At 50.1% G+C, this 27,054-nt stretch overlaps 1 protein-coding gene across 1 annotated transcript in view; it reads left to right on the top strand.

The window, feature by feature from the left end:
• PAPPA2 (pappalysin 2) overlaps positions 1–27,054 on the top strand; it is an 88,064-nt gene that overhangs the window by 11,013 nt on the left and 49,997 nt on the right. Inside the window, 4 exon segments of the mRNA XM_040073152.2 lie at positions 16,910–17,055; positions 23,971–24,264; positions 24,907–25,099; positions 26,644–26,765. Coding sequence (XP_039929086.2) covers positions 16,910–17,055; positions 23,971–24,264; positions 24,907–25,099; positions 26,644–26,765 — 755 coding nt within the window.

The following is a 27,054-nucleotide window of genomic DNA, read 5'->3' as shown; positions in this document are numbered from 1 at the left end:
GTGTGTGACACAGTTAATGTGAAAAGAAAAACCAGAGGGGAATCTGGAGAGCAAAGTGGGTAAGGGCAGAGCTGCCGGGCCTTTCATCTTGCTGCCCAAAGTAATGGCAGAAATAAGCAAGGTGACAAAAGGAAGTGGAAAATGACGAGGCGTTTCCAGGCTTGGTGGCCTCCGCTGGGATGGTGCAAGCTGCGATGTTAAAATGTACCTGATTAACTGGACACTTGATGGGCTTTAACGCGGGCTCAGCTGCCTCCCTCCTAAGGGACTGGCGCTTCATTGGGTTAAGGCTGCTTGGGAGCCTCCTGCAGTTTAAGCCTCGTCTTCAAAAGCCGATCCAGATTAACCTCACTAAAGTCTCTGGTGGACAACCACGAGGAAGAAGGAATCACTCTGTGCGGCCCCTTGTCGGGAGATATTCAGCTGAATGTGGTCGGACCCGAGAGCAGAAAGGGTGTCAGATTGAGAGCAGGTGAGGCAATGAGGTGTCTTGGGGCCAGAGCTGACCTGCCTAGGCCTTGATCCCAGCCGGATGGTAAAACAGCATTCAGATCGGCTGCTCCCTTCCCCTTCTTCTCCTCGTGCTACAGGAAACCCTGGCAGGTCTTTCTGACTGTGCGAGAGGGCAGGTATATGCAAAATTACTGCAAAAATAAAAGCTCTGTGTACAACCTCAGGTCACTGGTACTGTTGCAGAGAGCAGATTCAGCTGGAGATGGTAGGTGTCTGCTACTTGTGCTGGTTGGTTGCTTGAAGGGTGGATGGGAGAGGGCGTTTCCAGTGATTTTCACTGGCTGTGGGGTGGCAGGGACTATGTTGGTCCCATGAGGAATGCCTGGCTGGGAGGTTTTCTGCTCAGAACCTGAGCTCTGGCTGCTTTTGAGCTCCCTCTGGCACCTCTTGGAGAGCCAAGCCTCAAGTGCCGGGCTTGGGGCTTTCAAGTGGCGAGGAGGGGAGTGCTTTGGAGACACCAAAAGTGGCAGTGGTGGGTTCACTGCCCTCCGAACTTGCTGCTTCTAGTGTCTGTTACACCTGCTGGGACTGTGGGGGTGCAGTTGTGGAAGGGACATTTTGCTGGAGCCTGAGGGTTTGTTGGTGGATGCTTTAAAGTTTTGTGAGTGCTTGGGTTTGAGCTCATTGGAAAACTTCTCCTTTCCTTGTAGGTAAGTCCCTTCTCTCTGTGCCTTCCTATGGATCAACAGTTCTAAAACTTAGCAAAAACAGGTGGGAATGTTTTTGGTAGAGCCCGTTATCCCAGGTGGGCGGGGTGTCTCCCAGGTTGCTTGCTTCTGATGGGATTTGGAGGCTACACCCATGTGAACGTACCTCAGCTCACCCAGAGCCCTAGCTTGGGGGTGAGGACCCCGGATTTGCTTTTGATCTTCCCAAAGTGTTGGATAGTGTGGAGATGGATGTTCTCTGATTGGAGAGTGTTTGGCATGTTACCACTGCTTAGTTACAGGAGCCCAGCAGTGGGATTTTGCTCCCAAGAGGGAGGGCTTGGGATGGTGAGAGACTGCATTGCTGTGGCAGAGGAGGTGGTGGTGGGGGCTCTGGCATGGGGACTCCCGCTAAGGCACATGTGGCACAGCAGGGTCTGACTCAGCCCATCCAACAGCTGGAGGGCAGTGGGACTGTGGAAGTGACCTCTTTTCAGAGGGGAAATAACTAAGAATGAAGGTGCTGCCGTCCAAGGGCCCGTGCAGGCTCTTGGGAGCACCTTCCAGAGGCTGGAGTGGGCTTCATGTGATAGCTCCTTGTGGTGAGGCCAGAGCTCTGCTGGGTTACCCTGCGGGGCTGGAGGAGCAGCACGAGAGGGTAGAGGTGTCTGCCTCCAAGGGGTGGTTCCCAGGCCCATCCTGTGCACAAAGCTTCCCTGCTTTTTTTTTCCACGGGTGCTAAGTTAGGAAATAAAATCACAGCAATTCACTTCTTTTGCTGCCAAGGCAGAAGGCTCAGGGGTTCATTTCCAACAAACCTCAGGGGGAGGATGGGTCTCACTCACTCCCGTCAGCCTTCTCGTGGGCATGGAGCTGCCAGGCAGCGAGTTCCTGGAGGAACCTGCTCGGTTCCCCCCAGGGGCGACCACATCTCCGTGGGAGAGGGAGAACATGATCTGCGTGTGAGCGAGGGCACAGGACCCCTGCCCAGTGGCTGTAGGCAGCCCGGGTGCTTTTGGGGAAAACAGCTGTCCCAGATGTGAGCTATTGTTCTCGAAAACACCACCAACTCGGGGGCTCACTCGAGGGGGGCCGATTGTGTTGGGATGGCAATTGTGCAGGAACAGCGTGTGTCCGATGGCTGGGAGGGGTCACTCTTTGTTCGGCCTCCCCAGGGCTCCTCCTCATCCTACTGTACCCTCGCCTGTGGGTGCAGGACACCAGCCAGACCCTGGCCAGGCCCGTGAGACCCCAAGAACCGAGGTGGCAGGAGCTTGGCAGCCATCTGGAGGGACACCCCGTCGGCTGGCGCTGACGGGATCTCTGGGATGATTTAATCTGCCTCCAGTCGGCAGCCTGAGCTATGGCCGGGGGAGCCCTTAAGTGAACAAACCGCTTCTAGTTTTCCTTGGCCCAGCCACCGCTGTTATTTAGGAAATCAAATTGCCCCTTTCCGGAGGGAAGTGGGGTGAGAGGGAATGGGTCCAGCATCACCCAACCCCACTGAGATGGTGTGAAGGGGAGGACTCGCTTTGGAGGCTTTAAGAAGGATGAGGATGCTGAATGTTTGTGACTGTTGCCTCACAAGGGCTGTGCTGGAGATGAGAGGCAGCCATGGTTATTATTTTTTTGTTGTTGTTCTGGTAATGTATGATTGTTACACTACAGAATTTCCCCAATAAATTATTTCATGTCCTTTTTATATCTGTGAGGAAGGCATTCTTAGAATGCTGGCTTGTGCACTTTGTGCTCTGGCTGGGACACCCAGTTGCCTGGATCTAAAAATAAGTTGGAGGCTTGGGACTTGGTTTTACCCTAAAAAAAGAGTAAATATATGCATATAAAAAGCAGCTTGGAGATGTTTGGCTTGAACAGATTTCTTTTCCTCTGTTTTAATTCCTTTCCTGACCAATATCATGGTTGCAAGTTTTTGCCCTTCAGTGAGAAGATTAGGGTGAATGTAGCGAAGTTTTGGATCTTTTGGGAGGGCTGAACATTGCCATCATGGTGAAGAGTGCACCATGGAGGGTGCTTATTGACCACAGGCTGTGTGGTTCTTCTTGAGCAGTTAGCTCAATGCCCTGGGAGCATGATCCTTCCTCAGCAAATCGACGTACTGCTGTCAGGCCTGTGAAAGCATCTTTACCCTGCCAGTGCCCAGGAATCCGAACAGAAGTGGCAGGCCAGGGACTGGAAGGGTGGCACCCTGGTCTTCTGCCATCCTTTTATTGCTTATGCTGCCCTGCTGGTGGATGGGGATGCCCGTTGCAGCTGGCTGCAGGCTCGTCTGGCACCAGCAGAAATCCTTCCCCAGCCTTGCAGTGTCTGCTGTGCCTTTTCTGCTGCCCTGTTTGTCGGGGAGGCTGGATGAGAAGAGAGGCTGACTTTTATTTTTTTTTTCTTGTCACTTTGGCTGTTTCTGAGGATGGCCTCAAGCTCAGGGTTCTGCCTCTTACATCCATGCAGAAACCCAGTTTGTGCTCTGGCCCCTCTTTGCCAGCCATGCCTTCAGTCAGGAGGTGACCAGGCTGCCTCCTGATACACATCAGTCCGTGTTTCTCTCCAGCCTTGGCTGGTTCTACATGGCTCTCCACACTCTCTCTGCTGAGGGCTGGTGCTGAAGGTGGTGTGCACCAGTCCCAAAGCCTTTGGCTTCAGGCAGCGTGTGGCGGATCCTCACTGCCACATGTGCTGTCGGGTCACCTTCACCATCTCACCCAGTCCACTGCTCTCCCAGAAGCTGAGATCTGTCCTGTGGAGCAGGGTGCTGTGAGAGAGGAGGAGACGCTTGGGAAGGGCTGGGCACTTGCTTTGCCTTGGACAGCAGTGGGGTGTGAGTGCCTCACTTCTCTGAGCTCCCGTGAAAACCCTGCACAGCAGAGGTCACACCTTTGAAGATGCTTGCAAACACCTGCCTGTGCTGTGGGCAAAGGTAATCATCAGGCAGGGAAGCTGAGGCACAGAAGTCTTGGACATCTTTCCCACCTGTTGTGCAGCAATGAGGTGCTGCTGCTGTTAGTGCTGGAATCTGGCCTCTGGCCCTTCTGCCTCCCAGTTCCTGGGTAGGGAAGGGAGGTGTTTAATGAAAGGAGATGAAGCTGCCCTGTCCTTGCTAAATGCAAGGAGAAAAGTTGCACAGTTCCCCTCTGTCTGGAGGGCTTTAATGAGCCTCCTGGCGCTGAGGCACTGCTCAGCCATGTGCAGCCATGCAGGGGTGGGCCAGACCAGCAGAACAGCACCCACAGGTGTTATCCCCTCCCCTTGCCTTGGCAGATCCTGAATTGCACTATAAAAATTGACAGTGAAGTTTGGGTTTCTGGTGACCCTGAGCTGTGTCCAAAAACCATAAGGTCTTCCTAAGCCTGGAACATCGCTTTATGTGTTTGTTTCAGGCAAAAAATAAGATAACCGATTTAGGGGAATGTTCTTGTAGCTTAGGTGGGACAAGGCTGATCTGTGCAACCTTAGGCAAAAAAGACCTGTGAAACTTTGTCCTGGCCTGGGATGTTTTTTCCTTATTTTGCTTTGAAACAAACAAGCCAGACAGAAAGGGAACCATCCCTGACTTTGTTTAGCTTGGAACTGGCTCTAGAATAACTTGCCACTGTTGAGTTCTGCCTCCCAAAACCGCACAGGGCTGCAAATGTATTTCTCCATTTCCCCTGCTGCTTCTTGCTTGCCCTCTCTCCCACAGGCTGTGTAACTCCAGCCAGCACTGGCATTGCCAAAGGAAGGTGAGTGCTTTCCCAGTGTCGTGGATAGCAAGTCTCTCCCAAGCTGTTGGTGGGTGCTGGAGCTGGGATGCTGCTTAGGCTGGGCTTTGGAGGGCAAGGCTGGACTCCCGTCCTTCACTGCCTTTCTCCCAGGCAGAGCTCTTTTCATTCCTCTAAATGGCTCCAAACTGGAACTTTAACTCTTTCTTTTGAATTTTTTATTTTTTGACTAACTCTCCGTAAATACAGCTCTTCCCGTGTTTTCGGGGATGATGTCTCAGGGAAGTTGTGGCTGCCCCATCCCTTCAAGTGATGGGGTCCCTTTGAGTTAAGGGCCTGGTTGGACAGGGCTTGGAGCAACCTGGTCTAGTGGAAAGTGTCCCTGCCCATGGCAGAGGGATGGAATGAGATGGTTTTCAGGTCATTTCCGACCTAAACCAACCTGTGGTACTTGAACGTGAAGGTGCATTTCTGGGGTGGAAGCAGGTGGGGAGCTGCAGTGTTTGTGTCCTTTGCTTATTCCACTGGTGAGGACAAAAGGCAACAGTGTGTGGCTCTGAACTCTCTAATTGCTGCTTCACTGGGCTTTTGAAGGGGAAGGTTAGACGGATCAGGAGAACATATGTCCCTTTGAAACTTGGGAATTTTCAGGTCCTTGGGTCCTGCTGTACTGCACACGTGTCCTTGGATCTCCTCTTTGTAGTGGCTGAACCCACAGGCTGGTTTCAAACAGGTAAAAATCCTGGGCTTCTGTGTTCCTGCAGCCTCACAGAAAAAGGCAGCCAGAAAGGAGCTGCTCCAGTGATGGGAAAAATGGGGAATAACTGCAGCCTTGTGCTGGGCCTTGGAGGGCTTTTGGGGGTGATAACCATAAATACATGCCCTAGTTGGAACACTCAGTGCTCACAGGCTCTGTGGAATAAATATCGGAGTTTAGTCTTGCTTCCAAGATTACTTCTTAGCAATTGGTGCATTCCTTTGGAGTTCACTCCAGTTGATGTCTTTGGTATGTGTCAACCCCAGACAAACCAAACTTTCTGCCTGGGAATTTCCCTGAGGGATTGTCAGCTGGGAGCCTGTAGGTTGAGTTTAAACCCAAGAGTCTGAGGCACACATGTCTTTTCAGCTCCCAAGGAGCTGTCCTGTGAGCAATGGGTGCATCATCCATGATGGATGGGCCATGTGTGCTCTGCTCCCACCATGGAAGCATCTGGGAGCCCGGCTGCTCTGAGAGACCGGCTCTGCATCATTGCCTGGTCTAATGAAAGACATCCCTAGACCCTCACGGGGCTCAGATGGGCCGTGTGCTTCAGGATGATCTCAGCCGTGAGGAAATGGTGAGCCTCTCCGAGGAAGAGATGGCCATGATTCACTGGGATAGAAATAGAAAAGCCAAACAAGCAAATGGAAACTCCCTATTGACCAGGTTCCTGCAATTTAAATGGGTTTTTACTACCTATTCCAGTATTCATTTGAAAATCGCACGCATTTACTCACACACACTACAATCAGATGGGTTTTAAGCCATTAAGGCCCATTGGGTCAATAACCAGCATTTTCAAAAATCTATTAAATTCCCATTTCCGTGGAAATAGAGCTTTTACAATTGATCATGGCTACCGACTCCCATTAAAATAAACCCTAAATGCTATCAACTCCCCCAAGATGTAGAGCACTAAAAGACAGTTTGCCAGGCCAAATTTATCCCAGGGGAAAGTTGATGGCCCATTATGCTTAAGCAACATGAGAGTTGTCATATAAGTCAGGAAGTTGATGGGACTTGCATGGATTTGTCTTCCCTGAGGGGGTGAAAAGGAAGGTTCATGAGTTGAATCTCTAGTGCTAACACGAGCTCAAAGCTAGACTCCTGCAGGAGCTTTTTGGGAACATTTAGCTTGTTTTGTATGAAATTTTAAGTGTGTGTGGGTTTTGGTTGTTTGGCAGAAACAAATGATGCTTTAGGGCTGAAGTGCTGTAAGAAATGCTCAGTTTCTGGATCGGTTCCTGGTGGCACAGGGTTTCCTGTGTTGCCTAGGTCTGCACAGCAGAGGTGCTCCAGCCCTCTGATCACCTCTGCGGCCTCCCCTCCACTCTGACAGATCCACATTTTCCTTATGCTGGCGGCCCCAGTGCTGCAGCTCTGGACCACTGCAGGTAGCATCTCACAAGAGCAGAGCAGAGGGGAGGAATCCCTTCCCTTGTCCTGCTGGCCTCACCTCTTACCGTGAACGGGAGGCAAGACCAATGGGTGCCAATCCTAAACCTGGAGCGGAGCAAGCCTGTGTGTGTCCCTGCTGAGCACTGGGATGGAGGGTTACAGCTCTGGCAGGCCTGTCCCTGGAGGTGACCCAAAGGCCTGGCACTCATGGATGTGGCCATTGTCCCCTCTGAGAATGGGCAGTGGTTTTCAGGACGTGCACCAAGGTTGAGGGAAGAGCAGTGCAGAAGGAAGGGGTCCCAGCCCTGGCTCGCACATCTTGGCTTGGCAGAGAAACGTGGGGAGCTTTGTGACGCGGCTGTCCTTTCAGATTAGGGCTTTGCTGCTTGCTGTCTCTGCCAGGCAGCAGCGGCTCTCAGGACGCAGGCTCGCAGCCGGCGTCAGCCCAAAGCTGCCGTGCCCCTTGCACGGGAGGTCAGGTAGTCCCTGCCGAGCCAGAGGCCGTGCTTCCCTTGTTTGTCTCCCTTCATGCCTCCTTCAATCAGCTTCACTGCAGCCCTCTGCTCCCTCCCACAGCCCTGGATTTCTGTGCTGCGTGTGCCTGATCCAGTGCTCCTCTTCCTCCTGCTGTTGTCTCCCCAAGACCTCTCTTGCTGGGGATGATGTCTGTGCTATGGGGCCATGTCTAGATGCTTCCATGAGGCCACTCATGGAAAGGACACCGCTTCCCCCCCAATAACGTGGTGGTGTTGGATGGTATTTGTGACGGGAGTGGAGGAGGCAATGTAGGGAATCAGTCCTTTCCTCCCTAAGAGAGTTTAGTTTGAAGCAGGTGGAGAGGAGCGTGTGGGTTCCTGTTCCTGGATGGAGTGTAGACAGCTATCCCTAGAGCAAGTGCTGTGGGACTTCCTCTTACGATGGGTTCTGTGTCAGGCAGCAGGACCACTTGGGGTTACTGGTGCTTGGCCTTGGTGCTTTTTGCAGTGCAGGACTGACTCCTCCAGGAGCTCAGGAGAGAATGGCTACAGGTCTGTCAAACAGCCACAGCCATCAGCTTTTTTTTTTTTTTTTTTTTTAAGCTGAATAGTTTGAACAAAATGCCGGTGTCTGAGTCCCAGTAAGCATTTCTCAAAAACCTTATTTCCTCCAAAGGTATGCTAGGGCTGGTGGTACCTCAGTTCTGTCTGGGAAGCCTCACAGGCACATGGAGATGTGCTGGGATTCCCAGCACAGCCATCCCAAGGGGCCTTTGGACAGGCTGTGGTGCCCATTATGTGCATGGCAGTGAGCCAGCCCTGCCCCCAGGGTGCAAATATCACAAACCCAGTGTTTTTCTGTGATCCAAGCATTTGATGCACATGTGCACCCCGTTGGCCCTGGTGTCCTGAGGGTGCCAACTGTGCTGTGAGAATACATCTGGGGGTAAACCTCTCCTGAGGCTTATTCTCATGTATTCAGCATGAGTGGGGGACCGTCCTCGGCTCAGCCCCCAAAACATGAGTGCCACGTGCAACCAGGCTTAAAACTGGTCTCTGCCCTCTTGCCCTGCACGTAAGCTGTCAACAGAGCTGTAACAAGAGCCAGAGAGGAAAGCAGAATGTGGCAGAACAGCGAACAGTCTCTGGGCAGGCTGATAGGGAGGAATTAACACAGCTTTCCTAAAGTCAGGTGTCCTGTTGTGATGCCAGAGGCAAAGGCAGCTCCTTGATGCCCAACTCTGGCTTTGCTCTGTGTTAGGGGGAGCCTTGATTGTATGGAAGCCAACTGTGATGATTGTGGAAGTCCTGTCAAATGCCTCTGAGTCAAGATCAGAGGGGCTGTCTCCAAGGGACATATTACAGTAGGGATCTGCTGTTGACCTCCACACCAAGGTGATAAGGACAGCAAAGCAACATTTCACTCCTAGAACCACAAAAACAGTTCATTCTCTTTAAAGATAGGAGAACCAGGTGGGAACAGGTCTTTAGAGAGAGGACATCCCAATCAGCCTGCTCATTGTGATCCTCGTTCACCCTCTCAGACATCTCTGCATGTACCATAGCAACTGTTTTCCAGTCATGTGTCCTGTGTTCAGTCCTCCTGAATCCAAGGTGGCATTTCCCCTGCAAATGTGTTAAATCCACTGAGTTTTGTTTATCTATGAATCTTTATATTTCTGCACTCTTTCCTTTTGCTTTTTGCCCCCTGCTCTATATTCCTGCATCCCTCACTTCTGGAGTTGTGACCTGCCACCTCCACAGTGATCTGTCTTCCACCCAGTCCCACTGACACTTCAGCCCCTATCCAATTGCTGCCACCTTTTTAAAATTTTTGTCTTTATCTTGAGTTCTGCTCCACTACCATGTGTTTAAACTTGGATAAAGGTGGGGACCATACTGTAATTTTATCCAGGTAAAATACCTGGATGAAATTATTTTGCATCTCAATTACACTGAGCTTCGGCTCCTCAGCAGATCTGCTTCTTCCTTCTTTTGCCCTTATTCTGAAAGGATATTCTACTTTTTGTTTTCACTGGAGTGAGCTTGGTTTCAGGGAATTCCATTTTCACCCCATGTTCTCTGACAGTTCTGAAGCAGCAGTGTCTGCTGGTCAGTCCTGGTTTTCAATTCTTCATTCAAGACCTGTGTTCATCCCTCCTTTTAAGTTGATCTGAATCAACTCATTATAGGTTCAGGCCAAGTTTTCTTTCTCTCATCTGCTCTTTCATAATTTCTGCGCTTCTTAGCAAAGCCGGGTCTAAAATAGCATTGCCTTTGGCTGATTCAGTGATGATTTAGTGAATAACTTTTTAGCCAACACTTCCAGGAATATCTGGGCCATGCCATTGTTAGCAGCACTTATTTTTCAGCCTATCTCAGGGCAAAATGCCCTGCAGGCTTTCTGGTCTAACACTAATGTTAATGTCCTTCTTTCCCAAATTTGACCTCGAGGAGTTGCGTACTACCCTCTGAGGTAACAGAGCTGTGTGCTGGCAATCTGCAGCCTTCTCTAGCTCCCTTTCCCCCGTAAATCTACGTAGAAGGGTCACAGCCTTGAACTACAGCGTGTCTTTTTGATCCCATCTGCAGCTTTTGCCAGTGCAGCTCTCTGACCCTTCAGCATCTGCTACTGTTTCAGTCCCATGCTCACGCGTGGAGATTGAGAGTTATCTCTGAATCCAGCAGGAATTGCTCACACATAAGGGAGCCTCCCGACCCTGAGGGATCCTGTTTTGCCCTCTCATCTTCTTTGACGTCTTGATACTCAGCCACCCATGCAAAACTTAAGTTGTCCTGCCAGTGGAGGCTGCTTCCTAGGCTGCTCTTCTGCTCGTGCTGCCAGTGCCTCAGAGGTGGATTTTTCCAAGCATGTCCAAGAACTGTGTAATGTCCTCATCCTTTGTCGACCCGAATGCTCTTTGGCTGGAGTCCAGCACCTAGTGAGGTTGATGAAAGACTCCTGAGCACTACAGAGGGTATTATTCCAGCAGTGTTGTGCTTCCTGTGATCCCAGGGGAATGTCTGGCTCTTTCTCAGCCTTCCCGTCCCATCTTGCATGTGTTTTGTATCTGGCTGTGTTACCAAAGCCTGTCCAGATGAGAGTCATTTGGATGTTGCTGCCTTGTCAAGTTGTCATGATGCTGGCAGAGAATGTTTGTGGCGTACCAGCAGAGTGCTGGACTGGAGTCAGAGCTCCCAGACGTGGTCACGGGGATGCAAATAGTCTTAGTAAGTACTGAAGGACTTAATAAAAACACAGCATCCCCCCAGCTGCATCAATGCCAGAAATTTTGGGGCAGGTAAACCCAGATTGTGAGGCAGCTGCAGTTGCAAGAATGACCATCAGCCTCGTCTGGAAGCAGACCAAGTAACTCATCTGGGCTCATCTGCTGTGCCGAGGTGGCACCGTGTTCCCGCTGTGGTGGTGGGCTTTGGCTGCCTGTGGTAAGGAGGCGAGGCTGAGATGTGATGAGAACAGGGATGAGGGTTCCCAAATGCTAGCAAGCAAGATTCATTTATGCAAGCAGAGAGCCCAGGTGTGGATGCCCGCCTATTTAGACCCCCTGCTGAAGACTCACCATGAAGAGGAGTCTCTTGGTGGGCCAAAATGGAAGATATCCACTTTGGCTCACCATCTGGAGGAGCATCTCCCTTCAGAGATAAATTTAGAGGGTCTGCTCTCCCAAAATATCTATGCCATTTGGATCAGCACCTCTCTTCATGGACTGAGCTGTGACTCAGAGACAAGGTTGCTGTGTTTGTCATTAACCCTTTGCAGCCTTGGAGAAATGTGTTACCCACACGCTAAAAATGTTGGCAGACTGGTGCTCATTTCTGGGAAGTCTGAGGGATTCCTCATTTGTCAGGCAGAGGTTTGGGGGAAAAGGGAGCCTCTCTGCTTGCAGGAAGTAGGAAGAGGAATTTCCTTGCAGTGGTTGAAAGACATGAAAGCAGAGCCAGGAATCCCCTGTGATTTCTTTAGGCTGTATGGTTAGCTGGAGCTGGCTGGGTCTCAAGTATTTTCCAGTTGTCCATGGAGGGCACTTGGACTGCTTCCACCCAACCCCACTCCCACATCCCCTCCGAAAGGTCTACAGGGAAAACTCCTATTTTTGAATTGCAGTGGAATTCCTGTGGCATTACATGCTGCACCCTTTGTGGTACCCAGAGAATTCAGTTTGATTTATGGTCCTGCTGGGGGTATGTGCTGGCCCTGCCTTTCATTTGAAGGTGCCATCTTTTGTGTCTTGCTGGCCATGGGCACTTTGAGCCCCCAAAGCTTCCTGTTATGGTGTAGCTGTCACTAAAAAGTGCCACTCTTGCTCTCTTCTTACACCTTCTCCCATGTCAGGCTTGTTTCTCAGCTTGACTGTGTTTTCTGCTGCCCCATGGATTAGCAGATCCTCTCCTCTCTCCCACCTGCACATGAGCAATGGTCCTGTTGTTGCTCCCAGAAATTTGGGCTGGAAAAGCCGCAACAGCTCTGAATCTCCGGGGTATAACAAGTCTTCTCCTTTGACCAAGCCAGCTCAGAGCCTGACTTGCAACCATGGTTGGGAAGGCACTCTCTCCCCCGTGGTCAGGACAAAACTTTTCAAGGAAGAGCATGAGAAAAGAATGTGAGTTCTCCAGGGAGGTCTGGGATCACAGGTGGAGTGTGGTTTTTCAACCACTCAGAAAGGAAGCTTTGGTTCTTTAGACTTTACTAAGGTAAGGTCTAGTGCAGTAGAGTTTAGCATGTAAGTCTACAGTCATTTGATGACTTTCCCCTTTGATATGATGGGGTGACACAGGGAAGATGGAGCAGGACTCCAAGGAGACAATTGTCAGGAGGCAATGGACACAATTGGGAATGTGAGAAATTTGGATTAGACATTAGGAATTATTTTTAACTTGAGGATGCTTAAACACTAGACTAAGTTGCCCAGGAAGGTTGGGAAATGTGGCTGTTCAGGCCCCAGCTGGACATGACCTTTAACAATGCAATCTAACTTGACTTGTTTTTGAGCACAGAATGGCGTGTGGAGATCCCTTCCGTCTGCAGCAGTGTCTCTGGTTCTGCTGTTCTGTGGTGACAGTCACTGAAGCTGCTCCGTTCTCTTTTCCTTCTTCCAGCAGCAAGAAGCACCACAGGATGACAGCGCCTCGTCATGTCCCATACAAGTAAAACAGGATGCAGTGTGGTGCCTTAGTGTCAGGTCATCAGACAGGGTCATTCAGCAGGACTTTGAGCCATACCACGTGTTGTAAGGGAGTCCATCATTTCTGGGCTCGTCCCTTCAAATACCATCATTTTGGATGTTGTTCACCCCCACACTCATGTCTAATAATGTCATTCCACAGCCCTCCCATCCCTAATCTCTCTCTACAGTTGCACATACTCTTTTTGCGAGCTCCACTCTTCCAGGGCTGCAAGTGTTCCCACTCCAGGTGGTATCACCACACAGCTGGTTGCTCTTGGATGCCCTTGGAAAAACATTGACTTTGAATCTGGCAAACCTGATGTCCCATCTCTATCTCTTCTGTACTCTACCCTGTTCTTTGGGGGTGGTTTGTGTTTTGCTCCTCGGCTGACAGCTGTACCTTCATGTTTCCTTCTGTTCTTCCTTTGTGCTTCCATGTTGGGTTGCAGTGCCCATCCTGCTGTAAATACCATCTAGTTGGGAATACTCCAGCCCTGTAGGCATTGGAAAACTGTTTGGGAAGCAGAGGGGAGTGCTGTCATTTAGGCTGTTTGTGGACAGGAAAGGTCTTTGCCTCAGTGAAAGTCACAGAAGCGCTGAGGAAGAGCCTAACCTCGGCAGGAAGGAAAAGGTTCAGGTGCCAGCTGGATGCTCCTTGTCTCACCTAAGGATGCCAGCAGGAAATGCAGTTTGAGGGGAATTGGAGTTGCCCATTCTAGAACTGTTGTGCTCGCCTCTTTGGGGACATTAGCGGGACATCGGTGCTTTCTGTGCCATAGGGGGTGAAATTAGGGGACTTTCTTCTTGTCTATCCTACCCATCTGAGCATCTCAGAGCTGGAACTGCTCCCCCTAACCCTTACACATCCCTGAACCATCCAGATCTCTCAATGGAGGAAATGACAGTTATTTATAATTAAGCTCTGACAAAAAATGTTGCTAGTGTCAAGGGAATGGCAGGCGACAGCCAGAAAAACAACATGTCTCCAGAAGAGGGGCTGCAGGAATATCCCTCTGAATAGGGCTGACGTCGGCTCTTGGAATTTGGACAGCCTGGAAGGCTTTGGGGCTATTTTTCCGAGATATCATAGGTCAGGAATTGATGCTATTTTTAAGTCTGTGTCCCCCGAGCAGCTCCGATGAGTGAAGGAGACTTTCTCTCCCCCCTCCCCCTCCTTGTGCTCTATTTCTATGAAATTTTTGCTTCTATTCCTTCCGAGTCATGCCACAAGTATGTCCTCCAGGTTTGTTTATTCTTCTCACTATCTATTCCTCCCGGCCTGCTCCCGTCTTGGTTGGGTTGAAGCGATGGCGTCAGCGTGGCGCGTGTCTGGGATGCTCAGGCGAGACATCACAGAGAAGGGATCGAGTTCTCCTAATTTGTCCTTTCCGGTTGGGAGAGTTTTCTCCCCACAAGCTGATGTGGCTGGGGAAAGTGTTCTGGGAATGCTGCTTTGTGGTGGGAGATCTCGGGGCCTGGTGAAGACAAGCTGGTCATCTCATCCCGCCACATAGTCCAGCCAAGATTTTTCTGAAGTAACTGAATCTTCAGAGCTCCTGGGAAGATGGGTGAGATGCCTCCAGCCTGGGATGGTCTTTTGGGACTGACTGGTAGGAGAGAGGCAGTCAGAAGACCCTGATTATCTGACACCTCCCAAGTCAGCAGTGGCTTTTGAAAGCCTCTGCTATTTCAGGTCCAGGGAAATAGCCCTTGGGTGTACCCAGCTCTGTTCCACATGCCAGCCTGCTCTAGTTTATTTCTGGAATCTGTTATTTTTTCCTTTTTTCCTCTTTCTCTTCAGTTTGCTGTAGCAACCTCTCTCTTTCTAAGCAAGCCTGTTGGTGTAACAGCTTGACTAGGGATCTTGCCATGTCAAACAGAGTATTTGCATATCTCACTGGTTTCCTCACTCACTTCACATCTCAGATGAGAATGTGCCTTTTTCCCCTTGGCCCATGCTCAGCTCCATCCTTGTGTCCATCATCCCATGTGGTGAGGAATGCACTAATGGGCATCACTGCTAATGGACACCACCAGAAGCACCTTGTCCAAACTGGGCTGGTGCTCCTTTATGGTGAGCCCAGTGTAAAGACATGATTGTGCTCCGTTCATAATCTGTCTGTGCAGCTCAAAGATGCCAATTGCTCCTGGAAGCATGGGAATAAGTGAAATGCTTTCTGCCACCTTAATGTTGCTGTTGGCCTCATGCTGCAGGTTTAGTCATTCTTATGACATATTTCCACAATGGTGTGTTTCCATCATCATTCCACAGTGATGTATTTAAAGCCTTTCCATGAGTTGTTTTTTGTTTTGGTTTTTTGGTTTTTTTTTTTTTTTTTTTTTTTTTTGTTGTTTTTTTTTTTTTGTTTTTTTGTTTTTTTTTTTTTTCTTGCTCAGAATCTCTTAAATGAATGGCTTCACAAGCTGTGGGTCAGGGTTTTCAAGTTTTGAAGGCTTAGAGGAAAGTAAGAAATGTGGAGACAATATCTGCTACCTGTCCTAATCCTGTCTCAGCCCATGGGGTTAATGGCACAGATGGTGGAAATAGTAGTACTTGATTTATAGAATAATAGAATATTCTGAGATGTAAGGGACCCGCAAGGATCACTGAAATCCATTTAAAAGGGTACTTGGCATTTGCAGCACAGTCCAAGGCCTTGTAATTCCATTGCTACTATTATTGGGATTATTATTGCTGATACTAGGTTAGGCTTCGATTGTTTTGCATAGCTGAGGACATGAAGTCCATAAAGACCAGTGCTGGGACTGTTGGTGAACTGCTGAATGTGATGCAGAAACACTCACACTCAGGTCTTTTGACCTGTGCAGAAACTCTCACACAGAGGCAAGGGGGAAACCTAAATTTCCTGACTGATGAATTTTTATTTTTAGTTTTCTTTTTTGGTTTTCAAGTGCTGAGATGTGCCACATTGTGAGGATCACTTCATGGGCACTCAGACATACCCACGGGTGTTACTGCTCTGCTGCAATGCCCAGTGCATACCCACCTCTGCTCGCACCTTACCTTCCTGTGGCTCGTAGAAATGGATGTCTTGGATATCCCATTCCAGTGTTTTTTCTGCTTCTGCAACTCTTTATTCCCAGCTCTGAAGATGGGAGGAGAGACAGCCAGCAGAGTTGTCAGGAGACTTTCCCCACTAAACTCACTAAACTTGCCCCTTGATGAATCTGGATCCAGAGATTAACCTCTCCTCATTAAGCTTATTTTGGGAGACCTTGTTTTTATCCCTCCTGGTTTCTGCAGACATCCCTGACCTTGTCTGAAAGATTCAGATCATGAGTAGAGGGGCAGAGTTTTCTCCAAGGTCCATTTTGAGCAGAGCTGCAATAATTTTTTTTTTTCTTCCCACCCCACCCCCCCCCTTTTTTTTTTTTTTTAAGGTGTGTTTGTTTGTTGTTTTGTTTTTGTTGGGGTTTGTTTGGGTCTTTGTTGAGCAAGTTCCAAGATATCTTTTGCTCATGCTCTTCCTTGTACAATACCCAGGATGTGTCTTGGTGAGAGATGTGCCTGTGCACTGCCAGGACACCCTTGCTTTTGCCACGTACTGCTGACATACTGGTTTTCTTGGGGAAAAGAATGGAATGGAAGTCCAGGTAGGCTAGAGAAGCTGGAGAGGAGACTTCTCAGCCCCAGCTGAGAAACCCTCTCTGCTCCAAACAGCAAGGATTGATGTCCATTCCTGTCCTTTCCCATATCAGGGGCAACCCCTGAAACCCCTTGTTAGAAGCAGTTGGAGTACTGGATTCATTCTTCTCTCCCTGCGCCTCAAATTCTCTTTTCCCTGGCAGGACCAACCTCTGCATTTCCTTCCTTCTCTCATATTTTCTTTTCCTGTCTTGTTCCCTATTAACCTATTTTGTGGGGGTCCTTTTGTTCCCAGGGTTGGAAAATCTTTTCTGAGAGTAGAACTCACCAACAAAGCTACTGTAATTAGCAAAACTTCTTCAGGGTTGCCTGAGTACTTTCCACACACGCCCAAACCCCTCACGAGCTGAACTTGCAGAGTTTGCAGTGCCATGGGACATCCTGTTGAAATGCCAAGTTTTTCCATGCTTTAAAACGCTCTTGGTTTCAGAGTTGAGGATGTCTCCAGGTCTGCTGCACCCTTTGCAGGATGTCTATGGATGGCTCCTGCTTTTCCTCCTCACTGTGTTGGAGTGTGTGCTGACTGTTTCCTCTCTTTTGTTCTTGCAGGGCGTACATGAGCGTGAAGGAGCTGAAGGAGGCTCTGCAGCTGAACAGCACCCATTTCCTCAATGTTTACTTCGCCAGTTCGGTCAGGGAAGAGTTGGCTGGTGCTGCCACTTGGCCCTGGGATAAAGAGGCCCTTAGTCACCTGGGTGAGTAACTTATCCCTTTCCCGGGGTCTCAGAATTATTGGTTTTCCTCTCTCTTCCTTGACTTGGCAAAAAGAGGCGGATGTGCTGCGCCTCGGCGTTGTGGATGTTGGATAAGAAGGTGACGATAACAGGGTTTGGATGCTCCAACAGGTGCTGCTGTGAGGAAAAGAGCTGCCTGTCCCCTGAATCCAAGTGGATAAGATGGTGAGGTTACACACTGACAGGGGACTTCAACACTGTTATGAGAAACTTTTGATGGTGAAGGAAGCGAGGCAGTGGGACGACAGGTTTACCATAAGTGCAGGCTCTGGAGAGGATTCTAGACTCACATTTAGTTTCTCCTGGACCTTCCAGGTCTATCTTTTAGGATTCTGGAGACAGTTAACTCCACTCTGCAGCATGTAATAGGAAACAGATACAAATCAGGAGTGTCAGTGTTTTCAGAGCTGAGATGGCAGACTGCAGCCACTCCAGGGCTGCCCGGGCAGCAGCCAGAACTGGCCACTTCTGAATCCAGCTGCAAGTGTGAGGGTAACTATCAAATTTTACCACGTTTTTATAACTTGGCCTACTACCTGCTGAAGGCAAGGTTCTCCTTGGCCTCAGAGGATTCAGGGCAGACCCTTAAGGTCATCAGTCCTCGCAGGCTGCAAAACAGCCGAAGTGGCAGCTGGTTCACTAGAATGTGATTGTTTTGTGCGTTTTCTGCTATTTCTGTTGTTTCTCTTTTTTCTGCCTCTCCTACCACCTCTTCAGTGTTGGAGTTTTCTGGCAGAGCCCTTTACACTTTGCAATCAAAATGTCCAAAGTGTTTCTCAGTAAGTAACTGGAAATAATTACTCCTGACACCTGCACAGCAGACTTAGACCTTCTGCTTTTACAAGTGCGTGATGTTCAACCCTTAAAAGTTTTACACTGCTATTAAAGACCTGTTTCAAAGTTCCTTTTTGCCAGTTTCCTTCCCTCAATGAGTTTCAGGGCTGTTTTTTCAATAGCATATTGCTGCAGCTGCTTATTGAGGAAGGCAAATCTCCATGAAATTTATTCTTTCAGCTTCCAGAAATCACTTCCAAGGCTCTGCTTGACAATCATCTGACTGCAGCAAGTGCTTCAGCCACACACGTTCCCCTCAGACCCCTCCCAATGGCTTGAAAGCTGTTGTACGGAGGGGTAATTGGGGTGACTGGTCTCATCCAAAGCTTGCATTTAGCTCCAGTCTCTGCGCTTGCGTCCAGCCAGGGACACGAGAAATGGCACCATCTGGAAATGTTGGATCAGGGTTTTAGCGTGGAGGTTCAGGGGAAAAGGGGTGTTGCCTTGACTCTGGTGCCAGAGCTGTGAAGTATGAAGCTGGATCCAAACTTCTTTGAGTCTCTGGCATGGACTGAGGACTTTGGTTCAAGACTGTCCTTGGTTTTAGATTTAATGAGCTTAGGAGGGCGGGTGGCAGGCTCTCCTCTCCGTAAACAGTGAGTTTCACCATATCATCATTTGCTTTGTACCATGCACAATGTATATTATTGTCCCACACAGAAGAAACTTAGGACTGAAGAGGCTGTGAATATGTGGCTTTTGACAAAAACTCTCACAAGAGGCTACTGGAGAATCTGAGTAGATGTGAAAGGAAAGCAGTGAGTGAAGAGAAAGAAAAACCTTGGGAGGAGTTAATGGCAGTTCGAGAAAAATTCCTGAGCTTAAGGACCTGGCCATGGCCAGGGGTAGAGACAGTTCTATACACAAGAGAGTGGTCTGTCTCCAAAAAGACAGATGCCTTTCCTTGTGCTAACTCTTGCTAATCTCCTGTCTATCCTGATCTTAAATATTAGGGTCAGCACACGAGACCTGCGCCCCTCACGCCACTGCCTGCTCCTACGGGGCAGAAAAGCCATGCTGATTTTTCCCTACACATGTACAGACCCTCCATGCTTCAGTTCTCTGCATGAATCACGTTGGTTCTGTGACTTCTCTGAGAAGCCAAACTGCCTCTTCTCTCCTGAGAGTCTTGGTCAGATTTTACTCTGTTTGTTTCTCTGGACTGGACTTAGATTTTTCAGGGGAAGCATCATGAGACTTTTTCTTCTCCAGCTGCCATCCTTCCTTCTATTTTAATACTTTGCCTCAGCTCAAAGATCACTAGGTTTATTGTTCTCCATCAGTTCTCTAGAAATCGTTTAATCTGCTATCTGGATTTTGGTTTCTTTATAAACCATTTTTTCCTGATCTTTGAGTGTGTTTTTCAAAAGGGTCTTCCTCACCTTCCTGTTGGTGTCATCACCTTCTGGAAGTCTTCAGTGAACTCTGTTTTTCATCTCCTTCTCTTCACAATGCCTCTTTGGGGCTACCAGAAGTTACATGACCATTCATATGCTGGCTGCCTACAGTTCTATTGCTCTCCTCCAGACTTTTTACCTGAGGAAATTTAATTTTCAGGCAGCCTTTCTGAAGGCTTGGGGATAGTTTACCAATAATAGAGCCAACAGCAACTACCTTCAATGAAGCATAAAAGACAATTACTCTCTTGGAGAGGCTGAAGTGGTCTAGGAAGTTTCTATAGACCGTGCTTCAGCTGCTGTGGAGCTCCCAGAGAAGGACAACTTGCTGCCAGCCAGCAGCAGAGGTAGAAGGTCTCAGGTCTGTTTGCACCACTCCCTGTGACTATACTGTCTGTCTCAGTCTTTCCACCATAATCACAGTGAGTTCCTTGCAAATTCAGATTTCTCGGAGTCTGGAATGAGTTTTCTGAGAACTTAGAAGTAAATCTTTTTAACTACAAAGTGGAAGGAGTCAAAGTACTTACTTAAAAAAAAAAAAAAAAAAAAAAAAGGCAACCCAAAACCTTAGCTTTCTGTGGTGGAAAGCCTTGTTCAAAAAACCCGGTAATGTAATAATGCAGATGCTTTAAACTTCATGTGTAGCTGCATGTGAACTGCAAAAACATGGTTGAAAGGCAAGGGAATTGTGAGCATTTGATGTTATAAATACTTTGTGCAGTTATATAAGCTGAGGCCAGCTCATATATCTGGCAGAGGTCGGTGGATCCTGAAGGAGGGCCAGCCCTTCCACCCGAGGTACCTTAGGCAATGGCCATCTTCCTGTCTGACTAACTGTCATGCGTTTGTTCCATTAATTGCTCTGACTCAGTGTTTGGGGAAGCCTGGCCCTGCAATGCAGGTTCAGCTTTGTGGTTCACTGTTTAAAGGTCCTGTGGTTACTTGGGAATGTCCTCTGGGACAGCCCTAACCTAGGAACAGGTTGGCTTCTTTGGGACTGGATGGGCGGTAGTCCTTCAGCATTGCCATTGATCTTGGCTAGTGCCAGAGAATGTCCTGGGAACAGGAGCTTCCAGGGCTCTGTGAGTAAAGGAGGAGCATGGTCCACAGCAGCACGAATCTGGTGAGCTGGACATCTCTTGTTGCTTGGTCAGAGTGGAGGCTTGGCTTTGGGAACGTTACCAGGTCTGCAGCTGGTAGGTCTGGCCTGGAGGGACAAGGTGTTGTGAAGCCAGACCTGAATCTTTTCCAGCTGCCTGGACCGGTCAGGTGAGCAAGTCAAAAGAAGCCTCTGGTTCACCTGCCTTGGAGTGCTGGACCCCCTTGATATCACAGGGATATGGAAGCTTTTAGCTTTGTGGTGTAAATGCTGACCTTGTGAGCCTCCTTGAGCCGGTTCCCAGGCACTGAAAGCCCAATTTAGCCCTTCACCCTGGGCAGGAGCTGGCAGAAGTGAGAAAGGAATGCCTGATCTGCAGTGGAGAGAGAGGGGAGGGTGGTCCTGTTGGGATGTTACGAACACTTCCACGTCTTGCCTTCACAGCCAGGATCCTGCAGAGGGGAAATAGAACTTCCTGGTCCAAAGCTGGGAGCACTCCCAACTCATCAGGGAGCAATGGGGACAGGGAATGAAGGGATAGGGATGTTCTGGAAGGCAGAGTTCTCAGGCTGTTTCTAATTCTGCCATTTAATTAGCTGTTAAAATGAGTACTAAAAATATGATTGTCCTTGTGGAGTGTGGGGGAGGGATGGGATAGGGGAAGCCAGCTGAGAGGAGGGGAGGGGACAGGGTACCCCGGCCTTGGCATCCCTCTCTTGTGAGTTTTCTGCCTCTCTGCACTGGAATCCCATTTATTCCACCACATGGGAAGAACATTGGATTTCTGCAGGGAGGAGGGCTGGGCTGCTTGGTCCCAGGGCGCCCTGTGACCCTGGTGCTCAGCCCCTTTCCCTGTGGTTACTGCTGCAGGGTGTGTGCTGCAGGGCTTTCACGTCTCACTTACTAGTTTACGAGCACTATTTTCTTTCTGTGTGCGCATTCCTCCGTTCAGACCTTTGGGTGGGCAGCCCCCCTGCCTTGCTCAGGCTTGGGTTTGGCTGTAGAGATGCCTTTTCTTTCTGTTCTCTCTTCTCTCATGCCCTGTTTTGATTGAAATGAGGAGCAGCTTTTCTTTTATGTGCCCACTGGGTTTCCCATCAATGGGATGCCCTTCACCATCTAAAGCAATTACTAGGGTGGTAATTGAGAGGGTGATGGCTTCCAGAAACCTGAGTTGACAGGACAGAACATGGAAGTCCCAAAAGGCATTTTCAACCTCTGTGCTTTCTTGTGACCCATCTCCAGGCAACTAAAGGGTCAAGAGCTGACTGATGGGATGCAAAGCCCTTTGCTCTCTTGTCACACAGCTAGGAAGAAAGGGAATGCAGCCACTTTATGACCTTTGCCTCAAGCCCTGGGCAGAAGATCCACGCTGTGGGAAGGAAGAGCAATAAACATGCATTTTGAGCTAAGAAGCGGTGCCACTTGACAGGTCAGTGGTGCCTCTCAGCCCTTCCATGGGCCACACACGCAGGATGTTCCTCGGAAGATGCCACCCTCATTTCTTCATTCCTTGTTGGAAGAGCTTGGGAGAATTGCTCGGGGCATCTCTGAAGGTCCCTTTCCAGCCCCCAGCTCAGTGTTCACCCAGCGTGGCTCCCCCACAGGAGTCACAGACCTGCTGGTGTCTTGCCGGGGACACTGTGATCTGAAGAGAACCCTCTCTTGGAAGGAATGCCCCATACTCGAGGACACGAGGTTGTCGGTAGTGTACGGAGCTGATCCAGGAGCAGATTTCAAGCAGTCTGTGTGGCTGGAGACAGGATCACACTGTGGCCACCTGCCAGCTCCAACTTTGCTGGCAGGGCAGTGATCATCAGCAGAGATGCAGTAGCAGAGGCTCTGCCGTGTGGTAGCTGGCACAGTAAATCCTCCAGGGCCCTGCAAAGGAGGGAGCAAGCTGTGCCGGAGCCAACTATTCACCACACTGCCATCCAAGCTGTCTGGGTTAAAAGTAGTTGTGTAAAAACAGCCTCCCGAGGCATGGAGGAGTTGCCTGGAGTCAGCCTGGGCACATGCTGGGGTCTGCTTTTAGCACTCCTGTCTTGTTGATACTTCCCAGCCCTTGCTCCTCCACTGTACGGCAGCACGGAAAAGTGGATGGAGCGTGAAAATGAGAAGAGAAAAAGGGGGGAAATGGCCATTGAGAAACCTCAAAACAGGGAGGAAAAAATGAAGGGATTCCAAAGAAATTTTTATCTGGACAAAATAAAGGAGGCAAATAAAAGGAGGCCAGTGAAGCAATTTTTTTGTTTGTTTGTTTGTTTTTTTTTGGTTTTTTTTTTTTTTTTTTTTTTTTTTTTTTTTTTTTTTGGTTTTTTTTTTTTGTTCTTGAGCATCTTCTGTGGACGGTTTCCTAGCAGATGTGGTACAGAGCTATCAGTACAGGGTGTGCATCCCGGGTCAGGAGCCAGAGATGCTGGCAGTGAGCAGAGGGAAGGCTCTGTTCCACCTGGCTTTTGTCAGTATCCTTGATCCTTGTTCTTCCCATCACAGAGGGGCTCACAGGAGGGGGAAAACCACTTGCCCTGCAGCCACAGGTCTTTAGGGCAGGATGATCATGGGTCCTGTCCAGCTCCATGCTGTTGCTCTCAGTATGAGGTGGCAGCTCTGGGTCAGTTTCTGGGGGTCTTGGTCTGTGCCTGTGCTCCAACACCTTTCACAGCTGAACCTGCTCCAAACTGGCATGGAGATGAACTGCCCCTCTGTGTCCCCTTGAGTCGGGGTTTGGAAGAGGTGTAGGCTTGTGATGGTTTGTGAGGATCTTGTTGGGTTCATTTGCACCTTGCTCACATGCGGACCCCTCTGAAGGGGGGAGGAAGAGCTCTTCAGAAGCCGTGTCTTGGGAAATTCCACTCTAAAATACACTGAATTTGGGTCAGGTTTGTGGTAGAGGCTTAGTGGATTTCAACAGCACCTCACGAGACGTTTAGTTTACCCCTCAGAATCTGGTTTGGAGGTTGAAGCTGTAGGTCACGGGTGATTTCTCAGCAGGGGCTGGAGGTTGTGCACTTGAATCTTCATGTAGATTTGTGCTGAAGCTGGCACAGCTGAGTGTGTCAGGACTTTGCTCAGCACCTCATTGTCCTCACCTGCCACGGGAGCTGGCCTGCCTTAGACACCTGTCTAGCCAGGACTTCTGTCCTCTGGTTCAAAAGATGATCCCTGTGAAGTCACAGCATGGCTCAGTTTGGTGCTCTGGCTCCAAGCCTCCTTTGGAGTTGTGTGATCCAGAACAGACGCTGAATTACAACTGTGCAAAAAGATGCAGATGGCAACAGTAGCTGGAAATGATTGAAGATGTTGAGGGGGGAATAAAGTGGTAGGAGGGGAAGAAAAACCACACACCCTGTTCCAGTCCAAGAGGGCGAAGGAGTCTCTTCCTATCCTCTAAGAGGCTGAATATGTCCATCTTTGCGTCTCCATCCAGCCCCTCGTCTGTGGCCTGGAAGCACAATGAGAGGAGTTTTACCTCTCACAGGTGAGTCATGACAGATGTCCACTGTCCCTTTCTTGGAATGATGCTCTCTGTACTTGCAATTCCAGGTGGAGTTGTCCTCAACCCTGCTTACTACGGCATGCAGGGCCACACCAACACCATGATCCACGAAGTGGGACACGTCCTGGGGCTGTACCATGTCTTTAAGGGAGTGAGCGAGCGGGAATCTTGTGACGATCCCTGCAGGGAGACCACTCCATCCATGGAGACAGGAGACCTCTGTGCTGACACTGCCCCCACCCCAAAGAGTAAACTCTGTCGGGATCCAGACCCTACCAATGACACCTGTGGCCAGACACATTTCACGGGGACGCCCTTCAACAACTACATGAGTTACACAGGTAACGAGTAATCGTTGTCGCAAGGGCTCGCCTTCCTTAAAACTTGGGTTTCCCTCCCTTCTGCCTGCATCAGTAGTGCGTCATCTCATTCCCTAACCAACGGGGTCCCTCCTGGTGCGTTGGGACGTGTCAGGCAGTGCTTGCAGTAGCCGTTTAATCACTTTATTCCCTCAGGCTATTATTTCTGTCCATCCCTCTCTTCCTGCCAGCGGGTCCCTGGATATATGCACCAAGGCTGCTCCCGTCTGTGCGCGCCTTTGCTCTCTGGTCCCGAAGCTATTATTATCGTTGTTGTTGTCGTTAATTGCTGACCTCCCGGACCCTTGTGCTTGGCTCCCGGAGGGAGGTCCGGAGCCGGAGCAGCAGTTCCGTGTCGCTGCTGCCGGGCCCCGCGGTGCCGTGTGGGCGCCGGCGCTGCCCAGGTGCCGGCGCTGGCGCTGGGCAGGTGCGGGGCCGCGGAGCTGCTCAGGCAGTGCCATCTTGTGGCTTTGGGGACACACGGCACCGGAGAGCCCGGCTCTCCTGTCCGCCTCCCGGCCCTCCCTAGAAGTCCCCGAGGAGGCTTGGCCGGGAGGAGGGAGGAGGAGGAGGGGTGCGCCTTGGCGCGGCCTAGCCCTCAGCCCGGCCTCTCTCGTCCCCCAGATGATGACTGCACCAACAGCTTCACCCCCAACCAGGTGGCCCGCATGCATTGCTACCTGGACCTGGTGTACCAGCGCTGGGGACACAGCAAGAAGCCGGCGCCCATCCCCATCCCTCCCATGGTCACCGGGCAGACGCAGGACTCCCTCAGCATCCACTGGCTGCCTCCCATCAGCGGCGTCATCCACGAGAGGTGAGGCAGCCGTGCTCGCCGCGGTCCTGGAGCCTGCTGGAAGGGACCAGGGGTCCCTGTGCGTGGACCCCCAATCCCCTTCCCAGCCCGGTGGTCTCCAGCAGAGCCCTCAGACACAAGCGCCAGGCTGCTGCCTTGGGCCCCTGGCAGATGGGCTCTCCTGCGAGCTTCCCGCTCTCGGGGTGCCGGGAGGAGAAGCCAAGGAGCATCAGGAGGCAAAGCCAGCTCTTAAACCCCAGAGTGCAATCAGGGGATGAAAAATGAGCTTCATTTAGCACTTATTGTATGAAGTAGCTATTTACCAGGAGGAAATGCAGCCTTGTGGTTAAGGCAGGGAGCTCGAACCACAGGAGCTGGGTTTCGTTCCCAGCGCTGTCATGGACTCGCAGAGCAGCTAACTGGGGGTAAGTCAGGAAACCTTAAAAGCCGGAGAAATGATGCCAAGAAGCCAGAGTTGTTTGGCTGGTGGGCAGTGCATGGCTGTGAGTGTTGGGTGGACGTCTGTCTTCTCGCCACTAAGGGAGCCACCAAGACCTGGACACACCACCAGTGTATCTATTCAGCAGCCCCTCTTACTAAAATATTTCAGTTTTCACCAGGTTTTCAGTGGTGAGACTTTATTTTTAGGTTTGTTTTTTGTTGTTGTTTGTTTGTTTGTTTTTTGCTTATGGGGTCATAAGCACATATATAAAGAGCTTTTGAACTTGTTTTGAAGCTGCTTCGTGAAGCTGTCTTTTGTAATTAAAACGAAAGTGCTGTTTGATAGCAGCTGGGGCACTCTTGGGTCAGTGTTTGCTGACTTTTCAAAGAAAGGGTGATCTCTACAGTGGGCCTTTTGCTCAGGAGTAACAAGAGCACATGCACGTAACCACACAGGCAGGAGGAGCTCTGAGTGCTGGGTAGCCTTGAGTCATCCAAATAAATTGCTTTGCTGGGGAATGAAGTGATTTGGGAGCAGGAAAACATGGGTCTAGAAGGGAGGCACTTTGGGACCATCCCAAGCTGTCACTCGTAACTGTCTCAGAAGATGATCCATTGTGGCAGTCCTGCATCCCCTGAGAAGAACTGGTCAAGGAAAGTGGCTGTGGCTGGCCCTTATTATAGAAAAGTGCCTTTATCTTTTCTGGAGAGCACAGGAATTGACATTATTGTCACTGGTTTGTGACAATTACAATAATGCTGAAAGCCAAAACCTGACTGTGGGTTTAGCAGAGGGCACCTTAATTGCTCCCACTCTTGTTCAGAGGCATTGCCCTGGGATGTGTGGGGTACATTAGCTCTGACTGGGGGGGACAGGACAGGTCGTTCATCCACGACTACCCAGAGAGCATGGAAGAGAGGAGAGATTAAATCCAGCCTGTCCCACGGGCACTCGTATTTCCCTGTCTTTGAAGATGCTTATTCTAAGCAGGATGATACACCCAGAGAGTTTCTGAGACCTCAGCTCTGCTTTTCCAACTTTCTGTCTGGTCCCACCTGGACAGATGTGGTTGGGGAGTTACCTGGTGCTCCTTAGACATGCCAGGTGTGTCCTCTGCCAGCAGGGAGCAGGACACGCTGTGTGACAGCTGTGCAGAGGATGGCACCTTCCGTCAGTACGTGCACGAGGCCTCCTCCCCTCGGGTCTGCGATTCCTCCGGCTACTGGACCCCAGAAGAAGCAGAAGGTAAATGTCTCCTCTCTTTTCCTGCCTGTGAGTCCCCAGACTAAGCAAAGTTTCTGCACCTGTGAGGCTACAGAGCAAGCTTCACATTCCTCAGCTATGTCTAGCCTGTCCCTAGATCTTGGCAGCTGCAGCGTGGATACCGCTGCTCCCATCTGAGAGTGCTGTGAGACACCAGGTGTGCTGAGCCTTGTGCATGTGTTCAAGTAACCCGGAGCTGGGAGACCAGTGGGGATTATTGCTTTCCAGGATGTTCGTGCAAGTCTAGGACGTGCCTGTAGTGGGTGCAAAC

This window comes from Hirundo rustica, chromosome 9, assembly GCF_015227805.2.
Source record: "Hirundo rustica isolate bHirRus1 chromosome 9, bHirRus1.pri.v3, whole genome shotgun sequence".
In the NCBI taxonomy this organism is placed as follows: Eukaryota; Metazoa; Chordata; class Aves; order Passeriformes; family Hirundinidae; genus Hirundo; species Hirundo rustica.
Note: the sequence above shows the minus strand (reverse complement) of the source record. Positions and strands in the feature narration are given on the sequence as shown.